Here is an 11,988-nt window from a genome sequence, read left to right on the forward strand (position 1 = left end):
TTTTTTAATTTTCCACCGCCGTCACACTACAGCAATGTTCTAGTGGCGGCGCGTGTGTTGCTAGACAAAATAAGGGGAAGGACGGAAGGTTATTTGCCTCCCTCCGCTCACAGTGTAGGATGCCATACCGATGTGCAGAACAGTGGCAGCACGGTCGAACAAGTTATGTCGGAAGGAGGGCGTGGTGGAAGGAGGAATAAACACACTCACAGGTGAGTGGTCAACCAAAGGCGACAACGTCCTTCGCGAAGGACTACGCATTTATTACGTTTTTAACTCAAGTGGTATGTACACATAAGAAAAAGGTCAATTCAATTGGGGACATCAGACCCCCCTTTACCTGCTCTCCACTCCACCTCGAAAAAAAAAAATGTTACTGCCATTCCTGGTCCTCACGCAACAAAATTTGCATCACACACTTATGTCAATCCGCAACGATAAGTAAAAAGAAATATTCCCAACACACTTCACCATTCCGTGCCTGTCTGCTTGTGTATGTATGCAAGCATGCCTCCTCGATGGGAGGGGGGTGCTACTAGCTGACTTACCCTCCCATGGGAGTTTTATTCGGTTCACCCCAAAGGAATTTTTTATGCAACAAAAGGCGATACGTTTTTCTCTAACCATTGCGTAAAAGCATACATGTGTTCTGGTTTTGCGCACGTCGCGGAACTTTCATTTCGATGGAACGCAGAAATGACATGGAAAATGTGAAAAAGGAACATCTCCTTCATTATTTGTGAATGAGTCTAAGTTGGCCATCCCCTCGATATTACGCTTTCATTAAGTGCATTATGTGTAAAAAAAAAAAAAAAAAAAAAAATATGACCTGTTCAGAAAAAAAAGTGAAAATTGAACATGCTCGCAAGAGTATACATATATATATTTATTTTTTTTTTTACAACAAAACGGCGTGACAAAAGGAGTTAGCCGAGTCGCACGTATGGTTCGTTCCAGCAGGAGAGGCCTCCTGAGAGAAGCGACATGTAAGTGTAGAAATAGGCTCTACAAAGCAGCCCAAGCAGATTGTGCTCCTAGTGAAGGAGAGACGCAAACTGACTTAAAACTTTCCACCGCTGTTATTTGAACGTGTGCACCGACCCCCCCAAGGAGGCCAAAATGAGTGCGATGTTGCTCACACCTGGCGGAGGAAACAACTCACAAGCGAACCATAGGTCAGATAAAGGGAATACATCACACGTGGGGAACCAACCCAAGGGATGCAAAAAATATAATTACGAGTTTGCGGAATGCTTCTTCAACAAGAGCGATGAGCTTAACACTTGTGCACTGGACATTGGAGGTACGTTAATAAAAGTTGCTTACCGCAGTGACCACTACATAAGTGATGAATGTCAACCCACACGGAATACACAATACCTGACAGTCAAAATTAAAGAAGACCAACTTTTGTGTGTACACTTCTTCAAAATAAATGAACTTAACGAAACGTTATCCTTTTTAATGCAAAATGGATTGATCAGACAAAAAATATTTTTAACTGGTGGGGGGGCTCACAAGTATTTCTTTAACATAATTGATCACATCGTCCAGCATGAGGTGATTGTTCGGGGGGTTGTTTCCACAGAGGAGTACCCCCTCTTGTATGTTTCCAATAGCTACTACTGCGAAACGTCACGCACTCTTTCCCTGGAGCTGCAAATAAGGGAAAATACCCTCCCCGATGGCAATACCACCCACGAGGGGGTTCCTTTTAACAAATCACTTGTGGACTCCTTCCCGGCTTGTGAAACAGTTCGAGTATATTTAGTGCACCCAAACGCGGAGCAGAAAAAGGGAAAAGGATATGTCCCCACTCAAATAAAACGCGAAGAGGCGAATAGAGCAAATGATGAGGAGAACAACACCCAGGAGAAATTGTTCCAAGGGGAACTGATTCTACAATGCAGTAGGAAGGACGAAATGCACTGCGTGATGAATGGACTATACAAATTACTTAATGTGAAAAAGAGTGTCGTGAGGTATCATTTATTTTTGAAAGCAGCAGTTCCTGTTCAAGTGAAACTTCCATATGAACCATTCATTATAGCTAACATAGGATCCGGCATTTCAATTTTATTATCTAATGGGTTCAATAAGTATATGAGGATCGGTGGGACAGCCATCGGTGGGGGAACCCTCATGGGATTGGCTCAATTGATTTTAAAGAAGGTATCCTTTGAGGAGCTTATCAGGTTAGCTGCACCCTTGGAGGGGGAGACAACCTGTTCATGGTCAGCACATCCCCCGTTCGATCTAACTTTGAGGCATATACGAAAAGACGCAGCATGCACTGGCGCACCACCTCATGGACAACACGCCGTGGCAGCGAGCTTTGGGTTCCTGAGCAATATTGTAAAAACGAAAAATGTTGAAGGAACGAAATCACTTGGGCAGGCTGTAGCCAGGAGCCTCATCACCATGGTATCGTACAATATAGGTTACTTGGTTCATCTCCTTGCACGGATCCACGGCGTGCGCAGGTTAGAGCTTTTCCCCCTTTTTTTTGCTGTCTTAAAAAGGGAGGGGTGGTAGCCGTGGCTACCATGGCGTTTGTTTCAGTACCCATGTATTATCAGTAGCGCATTATGGATTGTAAACTTGAAGTAATTTTGTTCCCCATCGCTGTTGTTTTTTTTTTTTTTTTTTTTTTTTCTTCTTCCTCGCAGAATATTCTTTTCGGGAAAATACATAAGTAACCACGAGTGTATCATAAAATCTCTTACCATGGGGGTCTACTACTATTATATGTACTGCCATACGAACGAGGGAGCAGCAAATGATAAGCTTAGCGGCAAGCGAATGGAGGGGGGAATTCGTGTGAAGCCTTCCCATCAGTGTTCCCTTTTTCGCAGAGGGGTAAGATACCAAAAGAGAGGGTGACAGAGACGGGTGTGAACTATTCCCTCTCGTCGGTTTGATACACCTTTTTGTGGAGGGATCCCACGCGGGGTGTAATTTTCCCACCAGAGATTCTACATGCAGTCCGTCGCTCGCACACACGCCCGAGGCTGCGCGCGTGGGTGCATTTTGCAGTTTGCCCCATCCACATTGCACTTTTTTTTTTTTTTTTTTTTTTGAAGGAACGCAACTGCGGCGAAGGAGCTCGCAGGGACGCACTGCCCGAAGTTTTGTTCCTCAAGCACGACGGGTTTTTAGGCGCCATCGGGTGTTTTTTCTCCTAGTGTACTTCGTCCTCCGATGGCGTTTTTTTTTTTTTTTTTTTTTTTTCGCATCACTTGGCTCATCATTGGACCGTCACTTGCGTGGTCATTTTTTTTGCCCCTTTTTTTTGATACCCTTTTTGTGCCCTCCGTGGAGAAGACGAGTAGGCCGCCACAACACCTTTGAAGGACACACGGGCGCGCTACAAAAGTGTATTTGTGTGTGTGTGTGGTGCGTGTGCTCGATGGCTACGTCCCATCGCGGTGTGTGGACACCAGGCAAAAGGCGCTGCCTGGAACGTCTTTACTTCCGCGGGGATGCACCCTTGGGAGGAGTAGCCCTTTGTCAAGCACGGAGAAAACATGACCAGCCCAGCAGCGCTCTTCCTGTGCGTCTACCACGTCGCCTTGGCAGTGTTGGGCTCCGTGTTTTTCGAAAACTACTTGTTCAAGGACTTCGACAACAGTTTCAGTATCGTGAAAATAATTTTCTGTTGTTCCTTCGTCTTGTGCTTGTCCCTGCTGTCCATGTTACTATTTGAAATACTCGGCTTCCTTACGACAACACTCAAGCTCTTTATATGGTACATAGACATCACTTGCTTGGTTCTATTCATTTACCTCATCATCCCCATCAGTTTGATATACACTTATGTTACGTATGAAGATGAGGAGGCAGCACATGGGCTCTTCAAATTTAATTATTTTTACAATGCACTCAGAAAAATGAAAAACAAAAAAAAATATATTTTACCTGAACATGTTAAGGCAAATTTTATGAGAAGATTATTATACGTAAGTGAAGACTTGATGAAACAAATGGAAAACTACAACAGAAAAATCAGATATAAAAATAAACAAAAGATTTTTCAATTCATGATTGGCTGCTTTCTTATATTACCACTCATCTGGTTCACTTTTTATAAAATTTCCATGATCACTCTGAAAAATAATAATGACATATATGATGAGTCTTCTGACTTTTACAACATTGGAAATATTATACAAGAAAAGTTTAACGATGTAAATAAAGAGTTTTCACAAGAATATGATACGAATAGTGAAAAAAATAAAAATTCTTTTTTTTTTAAAGTTATGAAAAATTTACTTATTTATATGTCTGTTACTGGGATGACATTGGTTAGTGCACTTTCTGCCTTCACCAGTTTGTACTCTCCCTACACTAACATCAGTGTCTTCTTGTTCTTCGTCACTGTTAAAAAGGTTAAGATCATTGAGAACAAAATTAAGTTTGTAACAAATGAATTGTCCTTGAAGAAAAAACTTCTTGTTTTGTATGACCATCCGCATTTAATGCAGACCTTTTGTTGCAAAAAGAGGGAAGACATTTCCACTCTCCATGGGTCTCTGCTCAGCGGCGAAAACCTCATGAGTGGTTACGTCCCCAGCGGCAATGGAAACTTCATGACTGACCGGATCGGAAGCTCCTCCTTTGGCGTGGACATGCCCGTGCAACAGACCACCACCTCTTTTCTCCACTCCCCGGACCGGGGGTACCACCACAGTGCCACGCGAGTGACAGGTGCGGACACCTCGAATGAGGCGAAGATGGGCACAGCGCTGTGCGACCACTTAGTGGGGACCTGTAACGGGGACGACCCGCCGGGGGAAAAAATTCCCCAAATGCACAGGGACACACATCAGGAAGAAGTCGAGTATATTGGATGCAAGCCTTTTAAAAAATGCAACCTGTACTTGGGCTCCCACAAGTCGATCTACAAAGACATATACGAGACTTTCATGAAAAAGGAAAATGACTTGGTCTTGGGCGACACGCTCCCTGGCGGGGAAGACGACGAAGAGACATGCATGGGGGAGGACAACCTGTCCAGCCTATCGGTCCTGTCGAAAATGTCGACCCTGTCTAAGCGTTATAGCGCGCGCGAAATGGCAACCCCGCGCAGGGCCGGGCAGGACACCCCACTTGCCCATTGGAGGGGGGAACAAACGTCAACTGGGAATTGCATGGATGTGGGTGATGTGGGTGATGTGGGTGATGTGGGTGATGTGGGTGAAGGGGACGATGCGGACGACGGCGAGTGTTGGGACTGCAACCCCAGGGGACAGAAACATAGTAGCATTGCTAACTCCGCACAACGGATGAACAAAATGGGTAGTGGCAGCTCGCTCTACAAGAGAAGCATCAAGTCGGGGAACTCTGTGGGGGAGAGGAAGCATGTGTATTACACGGGTCGCTTCCTCTTTTTCAAAACAACTGAAGGGGAGGAGAAGCACCTGAACTCGAGGCAGCACGAGGGGGGAACCGAAATGATGGACTCACAAGTGGGGCGTGAACTAGATTTAGAAGCTACCGCCGCCACAGGCGAGGAGAAGGAAAAGAAGCAGAAAAGGGAGGTGGCCTTCCTGTCGCGCTTGAGGGGTATCTGCTCAGTGCGACGATTTTTTCAACACAGCGAGATGGGGCCGCAGAAGGGTACGAAGGAAGGCGTTGCAAATATTATTCATAAAGCCGCTAACAATGACAGCGCTGCGGCACCGCAGCAAAGGAGACACATGTCTGAGTTTCTGTCCACGAGCATAGAGCGATCGTACAGGACGCTGAAGAGCGTAAAGGACTTCTTCAAGCGAAACAAAGCAAACGCAAAAAAAAAAAAAAAAAAAGAAATCCTCATGCAAGATATTAAGTCGTTAGAATATATGGCCAAAAATCTCTACTTCCTCCTGGATGACGTAATTAAGGAACAGATTAGAATAAACCACAGCTCCTCCTTCACTGGTATGTTACTCTACCTCCTCGGGATCCTCATGTCAATCTTGTGTGTATACAAAATAACCAAAACCTGTTATATCATTTACATGGTGGAAATATACTACAGATTTATCTGTACGTACAGCAGTGGACATGTCCTCATGCTGTTTTACGCAAAAAATATTAACATTGATTTTATAAATGATATAAAGAAAGTACTACACATTGTTCACATTAATATAAACCTCGAAAATTATGTCGTTTCTATCACTTCAATTCTGTTGTTATGCTTCATTTTTACAAATCTTAAATGCTTCATGGAGAGAATAATTAAGCTCAGGTACTCTACCAAGTCTTCCCTTTACTCCAACCTTGCCATTCTGCTCATGTGTGAAATTATGGACTTATATTTTTCTGCGTATTGTATTCAGTTGTTTGATTATCTTCCTGCCAAGGAGAAGATGAAGATGCTTTACATTTTTTTTAACAATAACCTGCTGGACTTGTTCAAGCTCAAGTACCACTTTGATTTCGTTTATGTCATTTCCCTCTTCATTTCGCTCTTCCTCATTCGCCTGCACCATCAACAACGCTCCAGCCAGTTCCGCGAAATATGATGCCACGCGAGTGGGGGGGCATGTACCACACAGCTCTGCGATGACGTCGCGCCGACCCCCACCCCCACCCCCACCCCCACCTCGCGAATGGGACCAAAAAAAAGTAAAGCGGCACAGACGTGTCCTCCCCTTAACAAGAAGTGCCCAAATTCGTAACCGTGTGCTTTTTTTTTCCCCCCGGGTGAAATTTTCCGCTTTTTTTTTTTCTGTTTAAACTTGACGCGGCCTTTTGTTAAGCCGTGTGAAGTGGCGTAGGGGGAAGACACCTCCACGTATGTACCAACCCCCCCTTTTTTGTTTTTTTTAAGGATCCAAATTTTGCTGCGTGAAGAGGCCATACTGTGCGACGTAATCGGCCCAGGTCTTCTTCTGACTCAGGAGGGAAGTAACAATTCCGACCAGCTCCGACAGGTTGATCCTGACCTGTAGCATGGAGTCCCTCTCTCGAAGCGTGACGGTCTTGTCCTTCAACGTCTGGAAGTCGATGGTAACTGCAAAGGGGATTCCTATTTCATCCGTTCGAGCGTACTTCTTGCCAATGGAGACACTAGAATTGTCAATTTTGGAGGAGATGCTAAACTCATTTAGAATCATTTGAACCTGTTTCACAAAAGGAACAAAATTCTTATGATTCGATATGGTTAACACAGAGCACTTTATAGGTGCCAATGCGTAAGGTAAGGAAAGGTAATGTCTCTCTTCCTTTTCATCTGTAAAGGTGCGGGTTCGAAATGAATGCTCGATTATACAAAAAATAAGTCGACCAATCCCAAATGAAGGCTCAATAACATTAGGTATGAAATTTCTTTCCTGGACTTTCTTTTTGCATTTTTCAAACTTGATCATATCTCTGGTCAATTCGAACGACACGGGGGCAGTAGCAGTAGCAGCAGCAGAACCACTCACATGGATGTTGACCACATAGGAGTTGTTTCTGTTCAGCTCCTCATCAACTAATAACAATTCTTCCTTTGTCCTTTCATTTAGCCACTGGTAAATAATACTCTGTTGACTTTTAAACTTCATCCCTATCTTGGCTTTGTTTGGAGAAATTTTTATATGCTCTTCCTCCACGGGGGAATCATACTTCTCGCAGGCATATAAGTTAGCTCCTGTTACTTTCATGTGATTCTTCAAATCGTATGCAGATCTGTCTGCGTGTCCCACCACTTCAATAAAGCCGTACGAGGTTAAAATTTCGGCGTCCCAACAATCATTTGCATAATGAGCCATCTCAGTGGCTAAGTGCTGTCTGAACCTGAGACCATCTTTGTTAATTCCACACTTTAGAAGGAACAAATATGTCCTTGCAAGGAAGTAGGCCAAGGCTTCATTAGCAATAATACCCTTGTTGACTGCTTCTTCTATTTCCATATAAACTATCCCATTGTGTTTTTCTCCAATAGCCAGTTGCTCTTGTCGTGGGTACAAGGGAAGGATGAGGTGTTTGAACAAATGGTATTTTTCATGGCACTTATTATCTGGGTTCACAAAATATTCAATTTCAGCCATTTCAAATTCACGTACACGTAGAAGACCATTCCTAGGAGATATTTCATTTCGAAAGCCCAACCCAATTTGTGCTCCTGCGAAAGGCATTTTCCCTCCATTATACTCTAGCAGCTTTTTAAAATTCACAAATATCCCTTGAGCAGTTTCTGGCCTCAAAAATGCTATATTGCTCAAATGGCTTGTGGACGACTCATTTGATTTTCCCCTCTGTGTAGTGTTACCATCCTCTACGTCTTCCTTCGGGCCGATCCTTGTCTGGAACATGAGATTAAAGGGGAAAGGACCTACGAAGTCATTCTTGGAAGGAGATTTTATATTATATTTCTTTATGAGGTCTTTTATTTCTTGCTCGTTCATTCCGTCCAGTCTCCTCACAATTGCTAACATTTCCTCGGCGTCCTCCATTCTGCTACCCGGATCCATTTCCTGATCCTGTTTACCCACCACTGGTTCATCCTGTTCTGTTCTGTTCACCTCATCCTGCTTCTTCTCCTTCTCCTTCTTGTGCTTCATCTCCTTCATCTCCTTCTTTTCTTGTACCCTACTTGTTAGGTACTCCGCGATATATTTGTCTGCTCTGTAAAAGTCGCCAGTCACGGCATCCCTAATCATGAGGTCTGTGAAGCGGTCCACATGTCCTGAAGTCTTCAAAACACTGTAGGGGGTTATGCACGTGCCGCATATCTCCAACATCTCATCACAAAAAATGAAATGGTACCTCCAGAGGTTTTCAAGTTGTGATTTCAGGAGACAACCAGAGGGACCATAATCTATTAGACCTGAGGAACCTCCATAAATTTCAAATGAGTTTGTATAAAAAAGTTTCCTTTTCGCTAAATTATCCACTTTGATTCTGTTAGTGGCTAAATTTAGTGGCTCGCTTGGGATACTATACAACAGTTTCAATTTCCTTTTCTTTTCTTCCAACGACTTTTCATTTGCGTCGTGTTCCTTTTTGAGCAACTCATCATCTATACCGCGAATACAGTCGTTCCGCTCGACCAGGGTTGATATTTCTTGGCTGCACCTTTGTATTTGCTCCTCAATGCGGGTCGCTTCTTCGGCGGCTGAGCCACTTGCTTTCACGTGGCCTTCTTCCATGCTTCTCAACGGAGCGTTGCTTAAAGTAGCCCTACTTAACGTCGCCTTGTCCGCAGTCACCCTGCTCCTCACAACAGAGTAGTATCTTCTTTTTCTCTCCACGGGCACGAGGCTGTGTACGATGTACGTGGCCCTACTGTGCTTGTTCGCGCGAAAGGTGCTGAGGCTCGCCCTGGGCAGCTTGGAGTTCACTCTGCTAAGAACGTGACAGCGCGCCTTCACTTGCAGGGGTACCAAAATGAGTAGCGTCCCGAGAAGTCTCATGTACCTTCCCTTCGTGCGCCGTCGTGTTGGGGTGCGGGGGGAAAGGAACGAATAGGTTTGCCGCGCCCTTCTACACGCAGTTGTCAAGCGCCTGCAAATAGGTTAATACAACTTTACGGGGGGATGCTATATAAACAAAACAAAGGTGGGCCGCGTCCCCCGGGGGTGGCAGGAAAAACGGCTGAAAAATGCTCTTAGGGTTGATCTGCGCACGGATTCGAAAAAAAAAAAAAAACAAGCAGCCACATGAAAGAGGGAGAAGAAATAGCCTCAGAAAAAGTGCCCTCAAAAAATAGTTTCCAAAATAACGTCAAAAAAATGTGGGCAAAATTCCGAATGCTGTCGCAAAATATTTTTGAGGCAATTTTTTGGGACGACGTGCGGAAATATATAAAGCGGCATGCGGCAGCCAAGTTGCATCCATCCACGTGCAGCCGGTGGCGCAGCACCCTATAGGCAGATCTGCAAAGGGCGAAAAATAACTTCCCTTTAATTATAAGGCATCATTAAAAAAAAAAATTTTTTTTTTTTTTTTTTTTTCCTGAACATATTTACGCCAATAAATATGTACACTTGGGCACAACTTCATGTGAGCATATTCAGGGGAGTGTCACCTGTTTGTGATTGAACATTTTTGCTTTGCTGATGTTCATGTCCTGGCCACATTATAATTAGAGAAAAATTACCCGTCGTGTGGGGACGGCCTACTTCCCGCTCTGCTCCTTTCAAAAGCATATCAACATTATGGCCGTCTGTCCACTGTTCGCAAAGTGTGGGATCCATACATGACACAGTGTGTCTGAGGGATCACTGGTGACCACCTGCACTTGGCGAACAACACATGCTAGAGGACCGCGTATCTCGGTAGCAACCTTACCCTGTGCATGTACATCATGGCAAATTTGTATAAGAGAAGACTCTTCACACCTCTCCCAAGTTACCCCTCACCTCCGAGGTGTAAGGGACACATATAAAAGTTCATCCCACCATTATCAAACCTATTTTGCGAAGCTGCCGGGGCTTCCTACCAGGGCATTTACACACACAGGAGAATTAGCAGCTAAACGGAGAAGGTCTCGTTCAACCATGAGCATATAAAAAGGGAAGCAACTGCTGGGGGTCAGAGGAATAATTTCGACTCCCATTCCCCGACTAACTTTTAACATTTGTGGTTTTTTCATGGGGGAAAAAAAAAATTATAAAAAATAAAATTCAATAAAGACAAAAGTGGGCCACACGGCATGGACAAAAAAAAAAAAAAAAAAAAAGTTATAACTCTAATTATTGCGAACGTGGGGCGTTTCCCCCAAAACGGAACACACGTGAATAGGGATGCGTATGCACATGCTTACACGCATTATTTGCCCACACGCACACATTAGTGCATTCACGCATGAGGCTTCGGCCCCACGTGCGCGCCTCACTTGTACGCATTGAGCAGGTCGTCGATCTCGAGCATGTTGTTGTAGGAAAACTTCCTAATGACGTTTTCCCCCTTCTGTTTTAGAATATCCTCAATGTTCGTCTTCCCCTCCTGGAACCACCCGAGCTGGTCTGAAATCAAATGGAGGTTCTCACAGGACGGGCAACGAATAATAACCACCCCATTATTGTATGCCTGCTTGGAAAATTTTTTCACACTTTTTTTTTCGCATATTTTGCATGTAAACATGAGCACCATGTATTCCTTTTTGACTTGGTCACTTTCCGGTTCTGTTGCAGATTCTGTTTTCATCACATCGGTGGTTGTACCATGTGGACCGTCACTTGACACGGACTTACCATCTTCATTCAGTTGAACAATATCGGTAGCAGCCCTGCTTACATGGCCGCTTTCCCCTTCACCTATTTCCCCCTTGCATGCATTTTGATCATCCGATTTGTCTCCCCCTCCATTTAGTGTCCTAAAATGCTCTTTACCAAATGACACCCGGTTGTCACTGCGGCAAGTCCCACACAGGATTTCCCTTCCATGCGTGGACAACGCACATGTGTTTTTAATTTTGTTTTCACAGGATCCTCCAGGGGGGCGAAAATAACCAATGAGCGTACTTGCTGACATTTTCCTCGTTCCAATTTGCGTCCTCCGGGTTGCGAAGCGGGTCAGCACATGCCCCACCGATTGCACCACCCCTGGCGCCATTTTTGCGGGTCACTTTTGTCTGCTGCTTAAAACCATTCACGAACGCACAGAGGGGGGGGGGGGGAGGGAGCCTTTCACTTTGGTTGCCTTATGATTATATTCTCGCGCACGCGCAGGCAAAAGTGCCCCTGCACCCGTGTAGATGAAGAACTTTTTATTTTTATTTTATTTTTTTTTTTTTTGTGTTGTTCCCCCGCACACGTTGCGCTCACGTCGTGCCGTTGTCACTGCCCAGTCCTCTGTAACACTACACGTAGTGCTCCCACAAGGGTGACAAATGTAGCCGTGAACATGTGGGCGATACACCACTGCACAGAACGCTGCTGTGGATTTGGAAACACCCACGGCTCTGCCGACTCGTTCGCGAAGCCGTCAGGGGAGCGCGCCGCACGGGATTGCGCAGGCAACACGCGAGTGTGGGCCCCCCCTGCGTGGAGTGAGAAAAATAGCCGAACG

General features: G+C 44.8%; 4 protein-coding genes across 4 annotated transcripts; 2 read left to right on the top strand and 2 right to left on the bottom strand.

The window, feature by feature from the left end:
- Positions 1-1,119: 1,119 nt before the first annotated feature.
- Positions 1,120-3,185, top strand: AK88_00505 (pantothenate kinase; the record flags this gene model as incomplete). The annotated part of the gene is made up of 3 exons (XM_012478156.1): positions 1,120-2,483; positions 2,670-2,859; positions 3,084-3,185. 3 exons carry the CDS (start codon positions 1,120-1,122, stop codon positions 3,183-3,185), a joined length of 1,656 nt encoding a protein of 551 aa, XP_012333579.1.
- A 342-nt stretch (positions 3,186-3,527) lies between these two features.
- AK88_00506 (uncharacterized protein) lies at positions 3,528-6,512 on the top strand (the record flags this gene model as incomplete). The annotated part of the gene is made up of 1 exon (XM_012478157.1): positions 3,528-6,512. One exon carries the CDS (start codon positions 3,528-3,530, stop codon positions 6,510-6,512), a length of 2,985 nt encoding a protein of 994 aa, XP_012333580.1.
- A 303-nt stretch (positions 6,513-6,815) lies between these two features.
- AK88_00507 (glycine-tRNA ligase) lies at positions 6,816-9,389 on the bottom strand (the record flags this gene model as incomplete). The annotated part of the gene is made up of 1 exon (XM_012478158.1): positions 6,816-9,389. The coding sequence occupies one exon, from the start codon at positions 9,387-9,389 to the stop codon at positions 6,816-6,818; it is 2,574 nt and encodes an 857-aa protein (XP_012333581.1).
- Positions 9,390-10,809: 1,420 nt separating this feature from the next.
- AK88_00508 (uncharacterized protein) lies at positions 10,810-11,532 on the bottom strand (the record flags this gene model as incomplete). Its single annotated transcript, XM_012478159.1, has 1 exon — positions 10,810-11,532. The coding sequence occupies one exon, from the start codon at positions 11,530-11,532 to the stop codon at positions 10,810-10,812; it is 723 nt and encodes a 240-aa protein (XP_012333582.1).
- Between the last annotated feature and the right edge of the window lie 456 nt (positions 11,533-11,988).

The sequence above is a fragment of the Plasmodium fragile genome, assembly GCF_000956335.1.
Source record: "Plasmodium fragile strain nilgiri unplaced genomic scaffold supercont1.4, whole genome shotgun sequence".
Lineage (NCBI taxonomy): Eukaryota > Apicomplexa > Aconoidasida > Haemosporida > Plasmodiidae > Plasmodium > Plasmodium fragile.